Genomic DNA, 22,872 nt, shown 5'->3' with positions numbered 1-22,872 from the left:
TATTATTCATTTATTTTTTTATTATTATTTTTTTTTTTTTTTTTGCTTTTTTTTCTGTGTGTTTTTAAATAATTTTTTGGGGTACTGTTGAAGTGAAATGAAACATATGAATTTGTATTTTGTGAAACTTAGATAACTTGATCAAAATTTTCTACCATGTTCTGTGATATGTTTACTATTACGCTGTGAGCAACTAAATGAAAATGTAAAGCTTTTGGCAACTAAATCATGCCTTCCTAAAATGACAAAGCTGCAAATGAAATGTTTGTACATTTTCTAGCTGTCATAAATTTGAGTCTGAATTTGTAGTTGAAATAAAGGTTGGTCAAAATTTGAGAGAAACATAATAAACATTTCTTAATCTCCGCCATTTACTACATCCATTTTAAACAAGTAAGAACGTTGCAGTCGGAAAATGTATTTTCTGATTTGCCACGCCCCTACTGGGCGGATTTATAAATGGGAGATATACCCGAGAGTGTGTTCCAAATTTCAAGTCTCTAGCTTCTATAGTGCCGAAATAAACTGCGTTCATACGGACAGACAAACAGACGGACGGACAGCAAGACGGACGTTACACAATACCAATATATTAATTGACTTTCGTGAATCAGTATAAAAAGTAAAAAACCTCGCAGTCGATCTCGTATTATTCATTCACGGCCTGGCAGCTCCATTTTGCATTTCGCCACGCCCCAAATTGGTCGTAAAATTTTGAGTTTTTGCTCTTAAGCTGTTGAAAATACAGTCCTTTCCGGTTTGCCACACCCCCAATGGACGTAGATATATCAGCAATACCATTTAAAATTTCGACTCTCTAGCACTTCAACTATAATGGCTTCTAAGATACCGGAATATGCATTTTCCCCTAGTGGGTGGACTGTGAAAAGTTTGGCACTTTATATTTTGAGGTTATATAAATATCAAATAGCTAGCTGCAATATGGACAGACAGCAATACGGACATTGCACAAAACCAATATACCCATTTTATTTTCTATAATGAGCACACAAAGCTGGACTATATTTAAAAAAAAAAATGTTTTATAAATTCTTGTACAATTTTAGTCAAAGCTCGTAACAAGTTTTCTTCATCTCGATTATTTACTACATCCATATGTAGGTTTCATCTGGAATCCCCATTGAATGACAAGCATGTGTACACGCAGACATACATATGCAGATATACTCCGTCATACTTACGTCTACTTACCATATCACTAATCCACATTGATGTGATTAGTCACTGTGATTCGATATTGTCAGCCAGTGACTGCATAGTTGATAAATTGTAGACGGCGAGAGCAAGATAGAGTGTAAAAAATCACTCATTTGGGCTTAAGTGCCGTCAGTGGAAGCCGCTGAGAAATGCTTGAGAAGATTAACAGTGACACATGCCCTTAATATAAGGAGAACTCCAATCTGATTGTCTTTTAATAAGACAAGCCGAAAATCAAGTGTAACGCAAAGCGAATTAGATGAAATCTCTGAGAAACAACAAAGCGCCCCGTATCAACATGTTACCGCCCGTCACAGCTGTCAATTGCAACGGCAGCAGTGGAAGCAACGGCAGCAGCAGCGGCAGCAGTGGCAGCAGCATTCAGCAGCCAATGGGCCAACGGGCCAACAGTCAGCGGGCGGCGAGCATAAAGCCAAGTATCAGCTCATCCTCATCTCTATATCTGCAGAGACAGCTGTGACGGGGCAAAACTTCAACAGCTCTTCGGCCTGGCAGCTGTCGTCGGCTAACATCGTTGGGGCTCGCGCCTACTCCGCGCGTAACCTTTGCTAAGGTTAAATGTGAGCGCTGCGCCCGCGAATTGTGCCACGCCAAGAGCAGCAGCAGCAGCAGCAGCAGCAGCAGCAACAGCAGCAACAGCATCAAGAGCAAGGCATAAAGGCAAGGCTTCATTGTGTTGTGCTCGTTGCCTGCTTCCTGCCCATTGTGTCTGTGTGTATCGGTGTGCGTGTATGTGTGGCTGCCAGTGTGTGCGCCTGTATGTGTGAGCGAGCTGTGGCAAGGCGCCGACGCACTGGCGCTTCGTTTGGCTGCCATTTGGGATGCGGGATACGTTTTATCCTTTGCATCGAACCAAGCGCTTGCTGCCAGCCTCGAACATGTTTGGTCGTGTCACGTGCAACCGCCCTGGCTATAGTGCTGTCTCTCTATGTGTGCATGTGTGTGTGTGTGTGGGTGTGTTTGTTTGTGGAACAGCAACTGTTAGCTATAAACAGCATAAGCATCTCTATGTGTACCATATATACTATATATAAATGTATACATACGTATATATTTAGGTATATGTGTGTGGGTGTGTGTGTGTGTGTGTGTGTGTGTATCACAGCGCGGCTGTGTGTTGTATATCAATCGCCCTGTCCTGTGCCCGCTGCCTCTTAGCCGTTGCCGCCCCGCTACTTCAGTCAGCCGAACACCTACTAAGGACGCCGCCGCCAGCCCCCACCCCCCTCCTCAGGCACCACCACCACATTCTCTAAAAGCGCCGCTGGCGTTGAGAGCGCGACGCAGTAGCAGCAGCAGCAGCAGCAGCATTTGAAGCACCAAAAACAACAACAACAACAACGACAACAAAAAGTAATTTTGTGCAACGATGCGACCCTTGGCCAAAAATTGTAATGAGAAACCTTTTATAGCACAAACACATGCTCGCTTTTTGTCTTCTTCTGCTTGCTCTTGCTCATCCGCTGCCATTGCCTCGTCTACGCTCTGCACTCTCCTCTCTAGTGAGCGCCGGCATTGCCACTGCTGCTGCTGCTGCTGCTGCTGCTGCTGCTATTGTCTCCTCTCTAGCTCTGCTGCCCACCGCTAGCGTGCTTCTTCTCTCTGCTCCCCCACCTCTTCTCCCATCTCTAGTGGTTTCTAGTATTTCGCTTGTTTTGAGTTTTGTAGTCTAATTTTATTTTTTTCATGTTGCTTTTTCTGCATCTTCATTTGTATTTTTTGCTTGCGGCTTTTTTTTTCCTTTTTCTTTTTTCCTTTCGTCTACTTAAAGTTAATAATTTGTGTTGTTTTTGTAATACAATATGTTTGTAGGTACGCGCTATATGCTTTTTGGTTTTTCATTTTTATTATTTTTCAACTTGAATGTTCTTTTCAATTTATCTATATATATTTTTATATGTATATATACATATGTATGTACATATGTATATATTTGTGAAAATGAGCAAAAAATATAAGTAGAACAACAATAAACGAAATAAAGCTGGGTTGACTCTGCTCTTGCCTTTGTTTTAGCAGGTGGGCTGAGGATGCTGTTGGTGTTGTTGTTGTTGTTGCTGCTGCTGTTGATGATGAAGCAGCAGCAGCAGCAGCCAGTGTGTCTATAGCCCATGGGGCTCTTGCTGAATCAAGCATCGAATTGCCTATAACATTGTAATTGCTTTTTGATAAATGAAGCACGCGCTGCACAGCTGACAGCAGCAACAGCAACAACAGCAACAACAGCAACAACAACAACAACAGCAAAAAACAAACACAAACAATAGCAACAACAACAACAGCAACTACAATAAAAAAAAGCGAAAGAAAGCAGGGGTAAAAATCTGAAGGCTGTGTCGCATAAAACGACTCACTCAAGTGTTGCCCCAGAGCTGGGGCCACGCACTCGGCAAGACAATTTAAAATGTTGAAAAATGCTCAGCTAATTGGCAGTTGACAGCGCCCACAGAGCGAGCGAAAGAGAGAGAGAGACAGAGAGAGAGAGAGAGAGAGAGAGAAAGATGAAATAGCATGGGATTTGAAATGGGAATGAGAATGGAAATGGAAATTGGAATGGGAATGGGGAATGGGAATGGGAATGGGGTATTGTATGAGTTTTGGCAGGCGAGCGAGCGTTGTTGACTGCCGGAGGCCCATATAAATTTAATTTGGTTTATAAAAAGTGCTTGAGAACAAGTAGAATGGCGAGTGTAGAGCAGAGCTGAAAGCTGAAAGCCAAGTGGCCAGCCAGCATAGCATTGCACAGCCCATCGCAGCCCCGCCCCATTCAGTCCAATTCAGCCCCCCGTCAAGCCGACCAACAAATGCCAGCCAAGTGCCCCCATCCGCCATTCAGATTGGAGCAGCTGGCTCGGCTAGGTGAAGCCACAGCCCGAACCCCTTCAGCCTCACTCAACTCCAAATGGAACTTGAGATAATGCAACTTGAGATTTTTCTTCTTTAGTGTGGGTGCACGCCCTTTTGGGTTACCTAAAGCCTCAACAAGATGCTGCTTCTTCATGTTGTTGTTGTCATTCTTTTTTTTGTATTGAAATTCAAAACAAATCCTCAAGTGGAAAAATCTGTAACGATGTTGGACTTAGCTAACGGCAACTCAAGAGATAACACACACACACACATACGCAGGGTTAGAGATGAGAAGAGGGAAAAGTGTTACATTGTAAAACAAATCATGTAATTGCGTCTAGAAGAGCTCTTCTACTCCTATATTTGAGCTTAAGGAATTTCAAATGTTTGCACAACAGCTCAAATTATCAAAGAGCGAGACAGATAGAGGGAGCCAGAGTGGGAGAGAGGGAGAGCGTGCGAACTGTTGCTTGGATAAATAGAGTGATCCATTTAGATGTCAGCGTAGACAACTGTCAAAACAACCAATAAATCCATTAGGAATCTGAAAAAAAATAATGAAATGAAATAATAATAATAAAGAACAGCAGCAAAGGAACAGGAAGAGGCAAAGTAAACTATTATAAACCAATTAAAGAGATGTTGTCAATGTTGCCATTGATTACATTTAGTATATATGGAATGCATCTCCTAGGCCATTGTTGGGGGGAGGGGGCTAAGTAAACGAAAATCGTAAAAGTCAAAGTAGGGCAGAATTATGCATGCCAAGAGAGTGAGCGAGGGAGAGAGAGGGAGAGCAGGAGAGATAGATATTTATGGCAAACAGTTAAGAAACAAGGTAAAACCCATACAAATACATAAATGTATAAATGTAAATGTTGCAACAAAATAATCAAAAAGCAAAAAAGAAAAATAATAATAATAACAACAAAAAAATGCCTCCCAGCTCCATAACTAGGTAAACCAAGCCAGAGCGCATACCAATTGGATAAAGGACAACACACGCCTCCATCATGAACGCTGGGGGCGGCTGACGGTGGCGGGGGGAGCTGCGGACACACCCCCGCAACAAAAGCTGCTTCTATTTTGTAGCTGTTGTTATTTTTGTTTTGTTTTCTGTTGTTGTGTGTGTGTGTGTGTGTTTTTTTTTTTTTATCGTTGGCATATTTTGCGGCTCCAATTTATATGGTAAGTGGTTATCCATTTTGTTGTTTTTATCAACCAACATCCATGCGGCAGCGCAGCGCAGCGCACAAATGAAATGAGAAAGAGAGAAAAAATCGATGGGTTAGTTTGGCAACAAGCGCGACCCCCCAATCCCCCAAACCCCCCAAACCCTCCACGCCACCCATGGTAAATGATATTCCCATGCCAACAGGCCCAAGCCCAAACCCAAACCCAGACCCATATCCAAATCCAAGCCCAACAGCACAAATAAAACCCGAAATGCGCTGCAATAACAAATCAAATTATATTTACATAATCAAATAAAAATAATAATGCTAAATGCAGAAACTAAAAAAAAATAGGAGTAAAACAATAATGAAAAAAAAAAAAACACTAAACTTAAACTAGAATTATTCAAATATACACACACATATATATGCATATATATAGTTATATGAATACATATATTGATACAATTTATATTCTTGTATTATTTATGATTTTTGTTTCATTTGTTGTTGTTGTTGTTGTTGTTGTTGTTGTTTATAGTGTATCGATCGGTGCGCACCGCATCTTGTATGCTCTTTTCCGGCAAGTTGATTGACAAGTTATTTAACTAATATCTATATATGTATATATATATATATATATATTTCAGACTCTGCACAAATGTTCTCCTCATCAGCCTGGTTATATGTGTATCTATAAAGTATATAGTATATTTCTCTATATATAGAGAAAGAGAGAGTTATGTAGTTTTGGTTGATTTGCGTTTGTTTAGTCTCTAGGCTGAACTTTATTGCTGTCACCTATCTAGATAGCCACACATATACATATGTATATGTATGTATGTACGAGCGTATTGCGCTTTTCGATTTGGCGCCTATCTTGGTTTCTTCTGGGATCGGGCATGCTACAATAGAAAACTAGCTACATATGTTTGTATGTATGAATGCATGTATGTATATGTGTTTTGCATTTGACTAGAAGTTAGTCCAAAAACATTCAAAAACTGAATCGAATCAAACTTGGTCCGATCTGGGGGCAAAAGCAAACAGTTTGTTAGTCTTTGAGAATATATACACATGTAAATATATATATACATATATATGTATATATATATTGAGTACTACAAATCTGTAGTTGATTATCATTAGATTAGGTATATATGTATGTATGTATGTATATAGGTATGTATCGTATATGCATATATGTATGTATGTCAGACAAACAGATTTTACATTTCATGAATCCAGTTGACTTTGCTTTAGCCTCATCTGCTGCTGCTGCTTAAACTATTTAGGATACTTTGACCTGGAAAAGAGCTAGATTTAGATAATAGTCATATATATGTATATATATATATATATATTTATAAAAAAAAAAAAGTTTTATCTTATCTGAATGACGCTTAGATATTTACAGGCATTTTGCGTAGCGAAGCTTTTTTTTTTTGGCTTTTTCTTTTCTTGGTTTTTCTCTTCATTTTTCTTTTTTTGCTCTTTTGACTTGCTCAAGTACATAATTTGCATTAGATTTATATAGTTTAGTTTTAGTTGTTGTTTTGAATTTGTAATTGTTTTCATTTTAGCTAGGTATATAAACATTTAAAAATTTTGAAAAATATTCCATTTTGATTTTAGTTTAATTTGTTTTGTTTTTTTGGTATGATTTAATTTGAGTTTATGTATTTTTGTATTTTTGTTTTTTGTTTTTTTTAATTCATATTATTATATAGACGACAAATTTGAAAACGACATGCGATCTTTAAGATTTCCATTTTGTTTTTGTTTATATATGTATATTTGTATGTTTTTTTTTTTTTTTTTGTATTATTATTTAGTTTTAGTTTGTTTAGTTTAGTTTTGAAAAAAGCGACGCGACGAGAAAAAAATTGTATGTTGCATAAAAATTTGTAGCAATTTGTTGCATTTAGTTTGGTGTATGTAGTTGATTGGCCGCAGCCCCTAAATTATGTCTATAGATGTATAACTAGAATATGGTATATATATATCTATATATACCATATATATGTATGTATGTATATAGTGTACGCGTTAATGTGTATAGTTAATATGTATATGTATGTATGTATATATATATATATAATATTCTATATAATTTATGACTGTTTTGTTTTGTTTGGCCCTAAATACTAAAAAAAGGTAAAACTTAATCGTACGATTGAGCGAACTTTTTTTTCTCATTTGTTTTTTTTTGTTGTTGTTTTTTTTTTTTTTTTTGTTTTTTTGGACTTCATGTGAGATATTTGATTTGATAACTATATATGTTTTAATACGCACGTTTATGTATAGTATGCATAGTATAGTATATGTAGGCTACATATATAGTAGGTGTGTGTATGCGTGTGTGTGTGAATGTGTCTGTATTGTGTGTATGTGTGTGTGTGTATTTGTGTGTATCTATGTTATGTACAATTTGGGTGCAGAATATCACATAGTCAGACATAAACGACTACAAGTTCTCTCTCTTTTTGTTGTTGTTGTTGTTGTTGCTGCTGCTGCTGATATTGCTGTTATTTTGTCATTTAACTCGGTTCGCCTTTTAAGCGCCTACACATGCAGCGTTGAGTTGTCCATGGAGAGCCGCGAGCGACGTCCGCTTAGGAGAGATGCGGTGTCCGCATCCCCATCAGAGGTCCGCTTGCGTTGCGGACGCAGAAACAGGAACATAACGAGCAATGCCAGGAAGAAAGCCAACGCACCAAAGGCCGGATACACAACGCCGCTCAGCTGGCTGGCCGTTGGCAATGCACTGATGATGTACACACGGTCTGTGGGTCGAGTGCGCTGCAAAATTGTTGTTGCTGTTGCTGCTGTTTTTGTAGTTGCTGTTGCTGTTGGTGGTGATGGTGGTGGTGGTGGTGGGGGTGAGGCTGCTGCTGATGTTGCTGCCGTTGCTGTGGCTATTGCATTTGCTGCCGTTGTTGTTGTTGTTGCCGCTGGCAGCATATCCACATTTAGGGGCAACAGGCTGGGATTTGTCCAACGATTGGCTGCCGCTGCCGCTGCCGCTGACAGCAGCCGATGTGTGTCCACATTGAGCTTCAGTGAACGCCGCATCAGACCCGTTAGCTACAAACAAAATGGTTTGACAATTTCTATCCTGTCACACACTGTGGTCAAAGGCTGTGGACTTGAACTGGCTTACCTTATGCTTGCAGGTCACCTGTATGTTGTACACTGTATCCGGCCAGAGTGACAGCTCGGCGCGTGCTGTGTCTGTGAGCAGGTTGCCCATGAGACCGCCGCCAGATACCTCCCAGGTGATCAGGCATTGACGCGATGCGTTCGCAATCATCTCGTCCCATCCGATGTCGGTCAGCACCAGGGCACCCTGTCGTTGGGCATGGTGGACGCGCAGCTCAAAGGGCGCCAATTGCCTGTGGCAGTTTTGCCAACACTGTGGATGGTTTCGACATTAGGAAAATGGCAGAGCCAAAGCCAAAGCTAAGCGCAAACAGCAATAGCAAAAGCAAAAGCATAACGGTAGTAGCAGATATATGTATAGATACACATACATTCATATATACATACTGATGCATGTATATATCGCTGCAGGATGTGGTGGGGCGGATGAAAAAGTCGCAAATTGCCAACGCAATTTTGCCAGCCGCCCGCAGCAATCGAAAGCAACGAGATTTAACCCATTAATGCGCCCACGTACTTAAATACGCACACAAATAACCGTTTCCCGTGCAATCTGTGCGCCAGATTTCTGGCGAATTTCATTTTGAATGTTTGTTTGCATTCGAAATGAGGATCTCTGTGAATGTGCTGCTATCGATAAGCTCCTCTATCGAGGTAGCTTAAAAACATAGCTATCGATATGTTTACAGGACTGACCATTGCTGCGCCAGTATTGAAAAATTTCGATGTACTTTTTTTTTGCATTGATTAGCGAGTTAATTGAGTTTGCAAAACTATCGATAAGTTTTACAGGCATTAGTTGCGCTAGTATTGAAGAATTCCTTTTTTTTGTTGCATTCATTTTACAAAAGCTTTTTTCTGTTTAGTTTTAAATTGCTTTTTCGATTTTACGTTGGTTTTTGTTTTTCCTCTTGCTTTTTTTATTGGCATTGCAGCTCTGGCATTTTCATTCTATTCTATTTTTGTTGTTTAGTTTTTTTAGCTTTGTAAATGTCCGTTTTAGCCTTGGCTAACAACTGAAATGGAATGCTCTTCAAATTGAAAACGTTACATATTTGGAGAAAATGTTTGCGCCATGCAATCAAAATTGGTTATGTGAAACTTTTCAATTTCAAGTGATTTGAGGGCTTTCAAAAATGTGAATACAGCGGATTGCATATCTTAATTATCGCTAGACTGCCGTAGCAAAACAAAGGAAACAATGTGTGCTTTAAAAACAAGTGCGATATTTTAACAAATTAAGTTCCGGCTTAATAACTTTCATAGAATAAATTTATAGATACATAAAACTCTCTAGAAATTGGCCTCCAGATAGCACTTAATTTGAAGCAAAGTATATTAGCATTGCATTAATATTTCATAGTTGTTAGCGAAGTATTTAGTTGGAGCGGCAAAAGCATTTACTCATCGGGCACATTAATGGGTTAAGGGATCATAATAATTATGAACTGTTGCTGGATGGTTTAGGAAGCCATGGCTTAAGGCTATTCAGGCTGTTGTTATCGCATCTAACCGCTGTCTTTGTACTTATCATTAAATGGAGTGAGACGGTGGGACTATGGAGCGGTGGGGGCGTGAGCGCGTGTAGAGAGCTTTTACTGATGCTGCTGCTGTTTGAGCTGGAGGCGGGGCATGTACTTACGCTTCTGCAATCAACGAAATCCGTGCAATAATTCCAATCCCTCGCAAACTGCAAAATAAAAGAAGAAGCATGTTTAGAGAGTGAGGCAGAGTGAGGAGAGTGAGAGAGTGAAAGAGAAAATGAGAGGGAGCCGAACAGACGTATGGCAAAAACCAGAACAACACAAACAAAAAAGTTAGTTAGTGGGCGTGGCCTAATCGAATTTTAAGTAAGCTAGAAAAAGTAATCAGGCACAGCGCCGCAGGCAACTGGCAACTGGAACTGGCTCCGACTCTGGCTACGGCTCTGGCTCTGGCTCTGGCTCTGGTCGAGGACAACGCCACAGCATCGCCATTACCAACAATAGACGCAAATTTGTAACTGTAATATGAAAGGCCTGGCTTGGCTAAACGCAAAAAAAGAAAAGAACACAGAGATAGAACTCCCACTGTGTGTGTGTGTAATATGAAAAAAGAAATGATAGAGTGTATGTATGTATGTGTGTGTGCATTCGTGCGCGTGTGTCTGTTTGTATAAATGACCGCAAAGTTGTATGGCGAATTGAAATTTTTACGCTGTCGGCAGGAGATGAAACTGTGAACTAACTGGACATGGCAAATGTGACGGCAACTGCGACGCCGACTGCGACGGCGACTGCGACGGCAACGGCAACGGCGACTGCTGTGTGTTAAGCAGTGAATAGCTGGCTCTGCCTGCTTAGCCTTTGTCAACTGTCGCTTTAGCTACGCAGCAGCGACAGCTGGACAACGTCCTGGGCACTAAAGCAATGAGTGCAAAAAGGCCCACAGCCCGGATCTCGGTGCCTGTCCGTTTAGTTTATGAATGAGCACGCAGACAAATGAATGAATGTGCTGATGCGAACTGAGAATGAGAATGAGACGAAGACAAAGACAGAGACAGAGACAGAGAGAGAGACAGAGGAACATCGACTTTAACTGTGACTGTGACTCTGACTGGAACGAGATGGCGGACATCAGGCTAGCACAAAGGAACTGGCAACCAGCAGCATTCCGGATCGACTTCGGCATCATTGCCATCAACAGCAGCAGCAGCAGCAGCAGCGGCAGCAGCGGCAGCAGCACCACTTTGTCATCATTACACAATAAGGCGGCCAGATAAACGAGCATGCCAAAAGGAAAATCGCAAAGACAACATATTTTCCGCTCAATTGAATTTTTGGCCTTTGCGAAACAACTTGGGCGATAAGTAACAACAATAAGGCGGCAAATGAATGAGCGACTGACTGAATGAATGGCTTTGGCAATATCAATTAGAGATGGCAACGTGATTTGATTGCCCATCAACATCGTTAGCCTAATTGTAATTGACAATTTTTATATATTCACAAATCTATATCCACATACACATACATACATACATATGTATGTATCTATCTAGAAACACATTGAGTAAGATTGATTGGACATATTTAGCTCTTCTATTGGCTCTAATTGCCACACAATATAAAACAATTATCTTCTCAAACTGATGCTTAATTCAAATACTGATTTTTGTACTATCCAAAACTCTTTCTATTTCTGTTCTATGCATCTTTTCATAATTTTATCTTCTTCTTCATGTCATATTATTCATTGTCTTGCCGTTATCTTCATATTTGACTATTATTCTTTATCTTATATCGTTTGTAGTCATCTTTTTCCATTCTCCTTCCTATCTTCATATTTTCCTTTCCGATCTTTTACTTTTTCTTTCTAACTTTCTTTTCACCTCACCTTATTTCTTGTTTTATTATATTTTTCCTTATCATCATCATCATTTATGATCTTTGTCATTTTTCATCTCGTTTTTTATCTTCTTATCCTCTCTTCTCTCTTCTTTTTGTATATCTTTATTCTCTTATAATTCCATCGTTTCTCGCCTTTTACTTTTCATATCTTCTTCTTTTTTCATCTTCTCTTTATATTCCTATCTTTTTATTTTCTTTTCTCATTTGTATTTCATATTATTCTATGCGCATCTCGTTCTATCATAGACAGTTAGCAATATAATTCTAATTATAATTAATTTTGGTATGCATTTATATAGTGCTATGAATAATTATATGTGGTTTATTTTTTTATTATTATTATTTTTTTTTTTTTTATAAAAATTTAAATTATTCCGTTACGCTTTTCACTCTTTCAACCATGTAAAGTCAAAAATAAAAAACAGTTCTATAGAGTTACGAACCATCATTTCTATATTTATACATATATCGAAAGTTGTTCTTCGGCACTCGTGAGTCTAGCGTGTCACGCTCTCTTCTCTAGTCGGGCCATGAATGAAGCAAAGGCACCACACACTTCTCAATGAAAACGCTGAGCAGGCAAACTCAAGACACACATAGAGCGTCCGTTCCGTACCGTAGGCCATATACCGTTGCGTTCCCCCTGCGCCCTTCGCTCTTCGCCCTTAGCCGTTCACCGGCCTTGCCCGTTCGAGCGTCTTGTGGGCTACCTGGCATAGTTGTTGTTGTTATTGGGCGATATAAATTAAACGCAGGCAACGAACAACTTTTACATGCAATTGCCCACGGAATTGGACATCGCTTCACACCCAGGCCACATAAATTACCCATCCAGGTCAGTTTTGAGGCAGTTTTATGAGCTGTAGCTGGTGCTGTCGCTTCTGTCGCTGCCAATGCCTATTGCAAATGCCCGTTGACCACTTTTTTTTTAGTTTTTTTTTTTTTTTTTGGTTGTGGCACGTAGTCGCCAAATGCTGCGCTTGTCAATTATTGAAGCCCCGTCGGAACAGATTCCACCACCAGCCAAAGGCTACGTGCTCGGCATACGCAGCTGGCATTACGAATCGCATCCGAGCCTGGAGTCTGGGTCACAAGCTCACGCTGACTCGGAGACAACAGACAATGAGACTGACTGAATTTCTTAATACACACACACACACTCTCTCTCTTTCTCTTACTCTCTCTCTCTCTCTCTCTCTCTCTCGCTCTCACACAGCACCCCCAAAAAGTAGTCAGGCAAATTGCAATGGCACAAAGTCTTTTGGTGGCTGCCAAGTTTTATGGTGTTAATTTGGCGCTGATTGAGCGACGTTCGTACTGGGCCGGGGATTAGAGCCGGACAGGCGTGAAATTAGCCCGCAATGCACACGGCCGTGCAGTGCTTTGCAACCCTTAAAGGTCAACGCAATTGCATCAATGTGAACCCCCAAAAACTGGAACGTGAGATTAGCCCAATCGATGCCCGAAAAGCGAATATCGAATCCCTTCGGTTCCAGTTTGACAACGAAAAGATTCACGGTTTTTTACTATGCTCAATCTGGGATGACTTGGAACTAATTCGAATGCATTTACCACATCAAAGGTAAATCGATCGATTAGACACAGTTTTCAAATTAAGTGAGTAATGAAAGACCCAACTCAAAATGCAAGCGAGAGGGAGAAAGGGAGAGGGAGAGAGCGCGAGATATCACTTAACTAAGATCTTCCGTAATCTTAAGTGAAAAATGTAAAGCACAACAACAAAATTTTATAAATTAAAACATACCAAATTTATTTATTGAAGTTCGATAATATTTAAATCAATAACAGAAAGAGCTATCGATTATTTGAAATAAACTCTGAAGGAACAATTGTAAGTCTTCAATTCTTGTAGGTTCTGAGATTAAGATGCTCATATATATCATACATATACAGATGAAAGAATATAACCATATCAACTCAGTTTGTCGTCCTGATCAAGAATTCTTTATGGGGTATGCACGCTTCTTTCTAGCCTCCCTCTCTCTCTCTCTCTCTCTCTCTCTCTCACTCTCTCTCTCTCTCTCTCTCTCTCTCTCTCTCTCTCTCTCTCCATCTTCAATAGATTTAAAGAAACTTTGGATACAGGTAAAAATTCAATTCAAATGTTAAAGTTAAGCCCATCAAAGCGACTTCTTATTAAGGAAATGATGCAGAATTAATCAGCAGCAAAAAATATTTAATATAAATATAAATTTTTTTGCTGAATGCTAAATGGACGTTCAGCAACAAAATGCAAATAGAGAAAGCCAAACCGATTGAATTGGTTAACCTACATAATAATGCTTAATAATTTAATAAATGATGCGACAAACAAATAATGCATTGACTTCCATTCAACATCGCACACTCACACACACACGCACATACATACACCCACGCACACACATGCCGACAATAATGCATTCAAAGTTACATTATTTCACATTTCATAATAATAAATTGCATTAATTAACGCAATGGCAATCAGCAGAAATTTGCCTCTTCCATTAGATGCACACACAAAGGCCCTGAGCACTCATTGGCGCTGGCTCCAATGGGGTATATTGGGTTTGGGTGTGTAACAGATGGAAGCTATAATAATGTAAGCTATATCAATTACAGTGGGTATTCATACAATATATGTACTCATATTCTTTTAATAAGCTATCGATAAAAATCGCTTTTGATAGGAATTTCGATACGTAGGATTTCATTTGGCATAAGATCTATAGATTAACGATTTTAGTTGAGGTACTTAGAAGCTTTAACTCTTTTAATGTCTGCCTTCTCTTTGCCTTCATCAAGTTTCAGCATTATTAGAACTAGCGCAATTGATATCATTCACAATAATCGATTCAGTTTAAGCTAGATTCTAAAATTCTAAACAAGCGACTCGGAATTTTCACTATTGTAAATTTGGTTCATTTAAAGAAAAATTACCATTCAATAATAATAGTAACCTAACTATAATTTTTACCTAAAATAGTCATTTGTCATACTCAAATGGAATGATATATAGATTTTAAGAAATTTGTCGCAAGTTCTATCAGACAATTTCATTTATAGAAGTACAATTGAAATTCAAATTCATCCAAATTCTAGACAAGTCGACTTAGCTCTGATGGAATTCTGATTACTTCAAGTAAAGGACTTTCTCCACACACGCCAGGATATTTGGCCAGTCGAGCACTGCCGCACGGAGCGAATGCACTCATATTTGTTTCAATCACGTAATGTGTCAACATTTGTCTGCTCATATCACAGTCAGAGCAGAGCTTTCGACAGTTCTCGAAATTAACAGTTAAAGCATTATTAAATAGAGTTTCTGTGTGACAAACTTGTTTTTGCAACTTATCTGGAATTTCAGTCTACGCTCTGCACTTGAATAAGGATTATCTGAAGTGGGCTCTGCGTACATATAATTAGATAGTTAAGCTGGAAATTAAATCATATAGGAAGAGAGTGCATTTCCGTTGGTTTTTAGAGGCAGCAGGAGGCGTGGCAGATTCTATTTAGTATATACATAATCTTGGTCAGGGCGACGAACTGAGTCGATATAGGCGTAGTCGTTTGTACTTCCCTTTGAATATCTGTGCATTCGTTCGTCTGAACACAGCAATCTCGTTGCCCATAAAAGTTAAAAACTTGGAATTTTTACTTATATATGTACATATTTCTGTATACCACTACGGGTTTATCATATTTTCTTGGACTTTGAAATATCAGCGCAGGGTTCAGTTTAACTCCTAGAGGGGACTGCCCTCAGTCTGGCACTTCTTTTGTAAGCTCCCTAAATCAGATAACTTCCCATTGCATATGGCTGCCATAGAAGTATTATTAGTATTCTTCTGTTTCCAAATGATATACGACAATTGTGATCCTGAAATTACCTTCAGTGAACCCTGCTTTATCTGCGAGACATACGAAGAGATCTAGCTACTGTGTGTCTCTCTGCTCAGACCATTTCCTGTTTTCACTTTATAATTTTGGACTCGTTTATGTTATTGTTTTTTGTCTTACCGCTTTTCTTTCTCTCGCTCTCTATCTCTCTCTTACTCAATGTTAAGTACATTTGAATACTAGTTTTCACAGTCATTGAATGAAATAGGTTTTTGTGCCCAACCCTCGAGCGGAGCGCGCTCCCTCGCCCTTGCCCTTGCCCGACGCTTGACAAAACACACCCAATTGCCCTTGCGGCATTGTGGCTCCTTTCTTGATCGCCCTCCCAGCTTTCAGTTTTCAGTTCTCAGTTCTCAGTTGCCTAATCTCTATTAGTAGCGCTATGACTGGCGTGGACCACCCAGCTGACATTGTCAACTGACAGAGGCAGCTACCTGAGGAGCACCAGCAGCAGCACCGACAGCGACAGCGACAGCGATGTCAGCGAGCAGATAAAGGCGGGCAGCCACATAAAAAAAAAAAAAAATGAAAATAAGAAACCAGTGAGAGCATTGCAGCCGCGTAGAAACGACTGCGTCATACCCTGTTTTGCTCGAGCTGAGAGGAAGCCCGCCCAGGCGAGGCTGAGACTGGGAACTTCGTGAACGGAGCGTGTCACGCTGTCATCTCTTGATACTCATTAAGGAGCCTACGATGACTGAAGAATCGCCACTCTCTCTCTCTCTCTCTCTCTCTCTTCAGTAGAAACTATAATGCCTAGGCAGTCACTTTCAAACTGTAAAGATCGAATACATATGTATGTCGTGAGTAAATCGTGACACGTTGTCTGTTTTTGTATGCGATAATTGTTACGATGATTGTTCTAATGTAAACTAAATCGAATCTAATCACCTATCAGTAAGCGTCAACTTTACAGAAGAAAATAAATTATTTGCAAGGCGTGAGAAAAGCGTGTCACACTGTCATCTCTATACTAATGAAGGGCCTACGATAACCCTAAAACTGTTCTCCTATTGCTTTCAAGACCGTAATGCCTAGTCATTGACTTGAAAACTGTTAGCTTAAGAAAAAGAACATTAATTTATGGGGCGTGTCCTGCTGCAATTTGCTGTATACTAATACAAAGATCTAACAGTGAATCGTCGACTGTAGTAGGCCCAGTGCTTAACTTATACTGAAGGCGGATAATAGCTTGCAAAGTGTAGGGCGTGTCACGATGTCATCATTGATACTAATGCCCGCATTTTGCATTAGCATCTATGATGACTGAAGGGCAAGCTATTGACGAGGCATTATAATGACTCTAAGACTAGACGCTGCTATCTTTAAGATCTACTGAAGACTCCAAAACTGTAATACTTAACATGTCAAACTCGTGAGCAGATCGTGTCACGCAATCGTCCTTTTTGCTAATACAAAATCTCGCAAAAACTCTACAGCCCCAGTCTACTGCAATGGCTCTCAAACCCATGGGTGATTGTCCAACCACCAGCATATCTGTTGTTTACTCAAACTTTTCACCCGTGTTAACCTGTGTGCTGCCTACCCACTGATGGGGGAGGGCGTGGCTGACATAATTAAACAAGTTTAGACAAACATGACGTGACATGAACATGAGTATTTGCCTGCGCCTACTTCAATGCCGTAACTCCCGTACCATCAATCCATCACCATCACATATACCCCACTTCAGTTTCTGAACAGAGTATCGAACTGTTTTCCCAGTGCCGGCGTTGCCCTTGTCGGACCCATTGTCATTGCCCAACTGGACCAGGTGGAGGGGAAGGGGCTGCAGCTAGAGTCACTGAGAGAGCCTCTAACCTTGAAGTCGCACTCGAGCGTCTTTCGTCGCAGTCGACCGTAAGACCGTAAGAGGGAGCGAGAGGGTGAGAGAGAGAGAGAGAGAGAGAGAGAGCAAGGGAGTGAGCGGGCGAGCAGGCGAGCAGGCGAGTCCTACATACAAGTGTCCATCAAGTGCGTCTTATCTTTAGTGGCCTGAGCCGGGCTTACCTGCTGATAGCAGCTTTGGCGGCATCTGGTGAGCTGTTTGCTGCTGAATGGCGTCGCTGCTGCTGCCGCCGCCGCTGCTGCTGCTGCTGTCGCCGCTTGTGTCTCCGTTGCCTGCAGCTGGACAGCAGGCGCGCCAGAGCCAGAGGCAGCGGCAGCGTTTCTATTCGCATTCTTCGGAGCCTGGGCCACAGACTGGGCGGCAACCAGGACGAGCACTAATGCAATTGACTGGAACATTGTTGTTGCTGTTGCTATATTTGTCCTTCCTCTTGTTATTGATGTTGTTGTTTTTGTTGTTGTTGCTGTTGCAGTTGCAGTTTAAAGCGAGCGTGGGCGTGGGCGTCGACGTGGGCGTGGGCGTGGGTATACAAGAGCGAGGGCGTACGCCTGGGGCGTTCACAGATTGATTAATTGATTGATTTTGTTTGTTTATTTTTGTATCAAGTGCTGTTGAAGTTGGCGTTGTTGTTGCTGCTGCTGCTGTTGTTGTTGTTGCTGTTTGGTTAGGCCCATAATACGCGACGACTGTGACGACAGCGACGTCAACATTGACGTCGACTGCATTTAGTGAAGCAACGGACGCAGCGCGTTTTGTGTATTTCTATTTGTTTTGTTCTTCTTCTCCTGCTTCCTGTTATTGTTGTTGTTACTGTTTGCCGTTTTGTGTTTGTGATTTGGCGATTGCTCAGAGCTTTGGCTGCGCCAACAACAACACGAACAACAGCAATAACTGTGCCTCAGCTGAAAGCATGCTGCGATTGAAACCACGCGGCGTGAGAGTAACTGTAACTATTGCGGTGAACTGTGGACTTTCGTCTGTGTCGTTTAGTTTCGTTTTGAATTTACTTTGCGTCTTGTTGTAGCTGTTGTTGTTAATGTTGTTGTTGTTGCTCCTGTTGTTGCTGCTGCCTTTTGGGGTTTACTTATTGGTTAGTGTCCCGGGCTTCTTGAAGGGGCTGGGGGATGTGAGGCAAGCGTTCTGGGGCGCTGGTTTAACTAACAACATGTGCCGTGGCCCTGACTCCAGGTCTGCGCACCTTGTTTGAGTTTGTTTTTTTTTTCTGTGTGTGTGTGTGTGTGTGTGTTGTTTTTTTATATCAGGTAAGTTGGCACTGGCACCATAACAAAAACACAAACAAACAACACACGACAACAATAAATAAAACGTGCACACACAACGAGAGCAGAGCAGAGCAGCAGAAGCAGCAAAAAACAAAAAAAAAATGCACACACAAATAAATAACAACACTAGCGACAAGGCGACAAACGACTGCGACTTCGAATTCGACGGCGACTGCGACAGCGACAGTGACAATGGCTGAGGGCGAAGGCGAGGCCAACCAACGTCGTCGAGGATAAATGCTGCACTAACGGAAAACGAAAACTGAACCAGAACCAGGCTGCGAGATAACACACAAGTACACACGCACACACATACACAGAGAAGCACACACACAATCGCACACAGAGACACTCAGCACACTCACACACGAACACACACAGCGAGTCCCAGAGAGCAGAGTAAAGAAAGGGCTGCTAAGCACACAGCTGCTTCAGCCATAAAATGGCTACTTTTGGCTCTTTTTCTTCCACAACGAGCAAATAGAATATTTTATTTGTTTACCTTTTCACAGTTTTCTGTCATGGTTGCTAATATGATAAATATTATATATAATAAAATATAATCTTAGTTAATATATTATTTTTTAATATAGTTCTATGTATGAAAAAGCATGTAAAATTAACTTTATTTATTTTATTTAATGTTAATATTAATGACTCGCAGAAATCAGACTGTGTTCTAAAAACAAAAATAAATAATTTTAAAAATAAAAAAAATCAATTTCATTTAAATTAAATTTATAATATTATGGCTAAATCACTTTAATACTTATTTTTAGCTGCCTTTTTGTGGAACTTAGCATTTTTCTGGCTAGTTTTATGGGCAAGGCCACGGCCAGGCTTTCCAACACTTGCCGCACATACTGAAAAGGGGCGTCAGTCAGTGGTTGTTGTTCGAACACGATTTCCAACACCGAACACGAACATGTTCGAAACGATATTTGAACGACATTAGTAATGCGAGCGGGTCGTGATTATTTATCGCTCGCGACTGAACCAATAAACAAACCAAATTATTTGATTCGTTATATAAAATAATTAAAAAGCTCGCATAATAATGAGCTGGCAATACGAAATTATATGCTTATAGAAATTATTAGAAAATTCTTTTATTATACAGCATTTTTGTAAAATTTTCTATTATAAATTTCGTTTTGTATTGTATCGTGCTTTATAATGTGGGCAGCACTAAATTGCACGACACAGCCAAAAGTCGGAGTTGAAGTTGGGCCAACGGAATCAGCGGAGTCTGTGTGACTGTTTTGTGGTTGCTTCGCCCAGTGCTGGGTTGACTTTGATGACGATGATGATCATGATGACGATGACGATGACGATGATGATGATGATGGGGTGGCTGGCACAAGGGCTAAGGCTTTGGACTTAGCTTTAGCTACAGCTACAGCACAGCTACGGCTACAGCTCTATGGCTATGACTATGGCTCTGGCTTTGACTTGGTGGTGGTAGTATTCCCCGCCCGATCTCTCTGGCCCATTCCACAGCCAATGGCTTCAATGTCCCGGCATCGCGCGTGCATGCAGATGAATCAAAGCAGCCGCTGATTATAGCAACAATATGGAAATGCCGCTACCTCTCCACTACTTCGGTTTGCCTCGGGTTATATAGGGGCATTGTTTATTTATATGCCATGCACATGTGCCTGTGTGTGTGTGCAAATGTGTTTGAGTGAATGTAAGTGTGTCTGTGTATGTGTGCTTGTATTTGGTTTTTATAACTTCCATTTGCCAAAGCATAGTAAATTCTTTCAAAGCGTGTACTACATTTATTATTTAAGCCACGCCGTTCTCACTCTCTCTTTCGCTCGCTCCTTCTACCCCACTCTCTCTCTCTCTCCCGCTCACTCTCTGATCTATATGCACATTGTTCTAGCCATTCGGTTTGTGTCTCTGTGTCTGACTGCTGCTATATTAGCCCTCCCTCCTCTTACGTGCTACTTGTGTGCCCCCCGAACGGCCCCATCCCCCCACCCCTAACAGCAACAGCGACAGCAGCTTTATTTGCATATTTTGACTTTTATGCGGCAAAAATATTACTTACTGCGCTGCTGCCAGCAAACAAACAGCCCCTCCATAGCCGCCCCTCTCGACGTGCCACCCAACACAGGTCACCCCTACTAAAACAGGGCAACGTTAATAAAGCGGCAGAGTATACAAAACAGAAAAAACGAAAAAAAAGCGAAAAATATAAAAACGCCAAAAATTAAGGCAAAAAAAAGTTTTTTTTTTCCATTTGGCATGCTGCCTTACACGCGCCAACCCCTCCGACCCGACCCAGCCCCCCTACCCCACCCCCTCTGCCATCTTCTGTACGTCTATGTACACTCCTTATATAAGTCGTCTGCAAAGTTTGAAATTTGGGGCTGGTTTATAACTCCATTGCAACATGTTGCATGTTTGAAATTGCCAAAAGGAATGAAAAGTAAAGAAACAACAAAATACATAGATCAGTTATCTAAGCATGCAGCGGACCCGATGTCCGACACACTCGTTAATACTTATGAAACTTTTCGGGTTTCCTCCATTTTGCCAGCATAAGGCGCATAATTTGTTTTTCCCAACTTTTATGCGCTAATAATAATACATTGATATTGCTGTCTTATGGCCGTATATCACAGGGATGGCTAACACATCTGTGCTTAAAGTTAGCTTGGGATCTCTCTCTCTCTCTCTCTCTCTCTCTCTCTCTCGCTGTATCCCTCTCTCTCTACATTCTTTTCGCTACTATTCCAAAATGTGGTTTTAAATACGTTCTAAATTATGACTAGAGGGGGGAGGCACACACACACACATGTGTGTGTAAAAGCCACCTTTGAGCCATTTGAAATGATATATACTGTATTTATTTCAAATTAATAGTTTCCGAACAGCGTTGCCAGCTTGTTGCAAAAGTTATGGGATTCCCCACTACACAAAGATTATGGCTATAACTAAAAACCAAAGAGAAAAAAAAAACAAATATAGAAAAGCAAGCTCTAGATGACAGAGCTACGAATATTAGATACACTTGCTGACTTTTGTTTGTAAATTTCAGATATAGAACACTATATCTTATACATATGTATATAGCATATTATACTACATATATGTTTTATAATACTCTCCAGCAATAAGCAGTTGCACGTTCACTTTTCGAATTGAGCTAAATATTCTATTAACTTATATGTATATATGATCATTTGATATGGCTTTGTTTTTATATACTTATATGTTTGATATGTGAGTACAAAGCTATGTCATATATATGTTATAGCAATCTATTGGCTCATATTTTGTGCGTTGTACTTCAATAATATAATGAGATAAGGATAGGATATAGTAAAGGCGATAATAAGATAGATAATCATAAAATTCAATACAGAATAGAAATTCACGATATAGTTATAATATCTGTATAAGTGAGACAATGAGAAACTTGATTTATGTGCTCTGATTGCTTTAGCAGTTTTAAACATATCTTGGGACCTATCAATTGCTCTTGGGGTTGACTTAAAAAAAAAAAAAAAAAATATGTAAAGTCAAGGCGTCTATATTATATTTGTACTACGATCGAAATGTTATACTATATAATGCTCTATATTGTTCACATAGTATTCAAATCTGGATACCATATCTACTACCCTATTTTAGTAATGCATATTTTATATAAGTGTTTCATGTAAGAACTTAATTCAATCAATCAATCAGTTATTCATACTATGTCACAATCGTATGATTAACTGCCTAATAATAGTATAGTAAGATATAGTAATTGTATAATATAATTGTATAATATAATAGGATAGTAATACATAGTATTATAGACACTAGGTACTATGATGGATATGTATAGCATCTATAACTTTTCATATACATTTACATTTTAAGCATTCTGTTACATAATTTACGACACACTCGTAATGCCCGTTAGGGTAGAAAGCAAGCAGTGTAGAAGGGCTTTTGAAATTTATGCGCCCATTGCGAGCCATTTTGCAGTGCAGAACTTTTTAAAACAAAATTCCATTTTGCGGCTA

The 22,872-nt window shown here is 40.1% G+C and overlaps 1 protein-coding gene across 1 annotated transcript; it reads right to left on the bottom strand.

Moving 5' to 3' along the window:
- Positions 1 to 9: 9 nt before the first annotated feature.
- Positions 10 to 19,112, bottom strand: fend (forked end). The gene is made up of 4 exons (XM_089475278.1): positions 17,723 to 19,112; positions 10,066 to 10,113; positions 8,425 to 8,676; positions 10 to 8,348 (listed from the first exon to the last, which is right to left on the bottom strand). Exons 1-4 carry the CDS (start codon positions 17,957 to 17,959, stop codon positions 7,827 to 7,829), a joined length of 1,059 nt encoding a protein of 352 aa, XP_089331404.1. The 5' UTR covers positions 17,960 to 19,112; the 3' UTR covers positions 10 to 7,826.
- Positions 19,113 to 22,872: the final 3,760 nt, after the last annotated feature.

This window comes from Drosophila arizonae, chromosome X, assembly GCF_054131065.1.
Source record: "Drosophila arizonae isolate 15081-1271.41 chromosome X, UAZ_ARI_1.0, whole genome shotgun sequence".
NCBI classification, from domain to species: Eukaryota; Metazoa; Arthropoda; class Insecta; order Diptera; family Drosophilidae; genus Drosophila; species Drosophila arizonae.
Note: the sequence above shows the minus strand (reverse complement) of the source record. Positions and strands in the feature narration are given on the sequence as shown.

Bases quoted from the DNA above. Each gene is read 5' to 3' on its own strand.
- fend (XM_089475278.1), bottom strand. From the start codon at position 17,959: ATGTTCCAGTCAATTGCATTAGTGCTCGTCCTGGTTGCCGCCCAGTCT. The intron at 8,677-10,065 runs GTAAGTACATGC...AACCATCCACAG, and splicing joins ATTTCGTTGATTGCAGAAGC to TGTTGGCAAAACTGCCACAG. The intron at 8,349-8,424 runs GTAAGCCAGTTC...TTTTGTTTGTAG, and splicing joins AGGTGACCTGCAAGCATAAG to CTAACGGGTCTGATGCGGCG.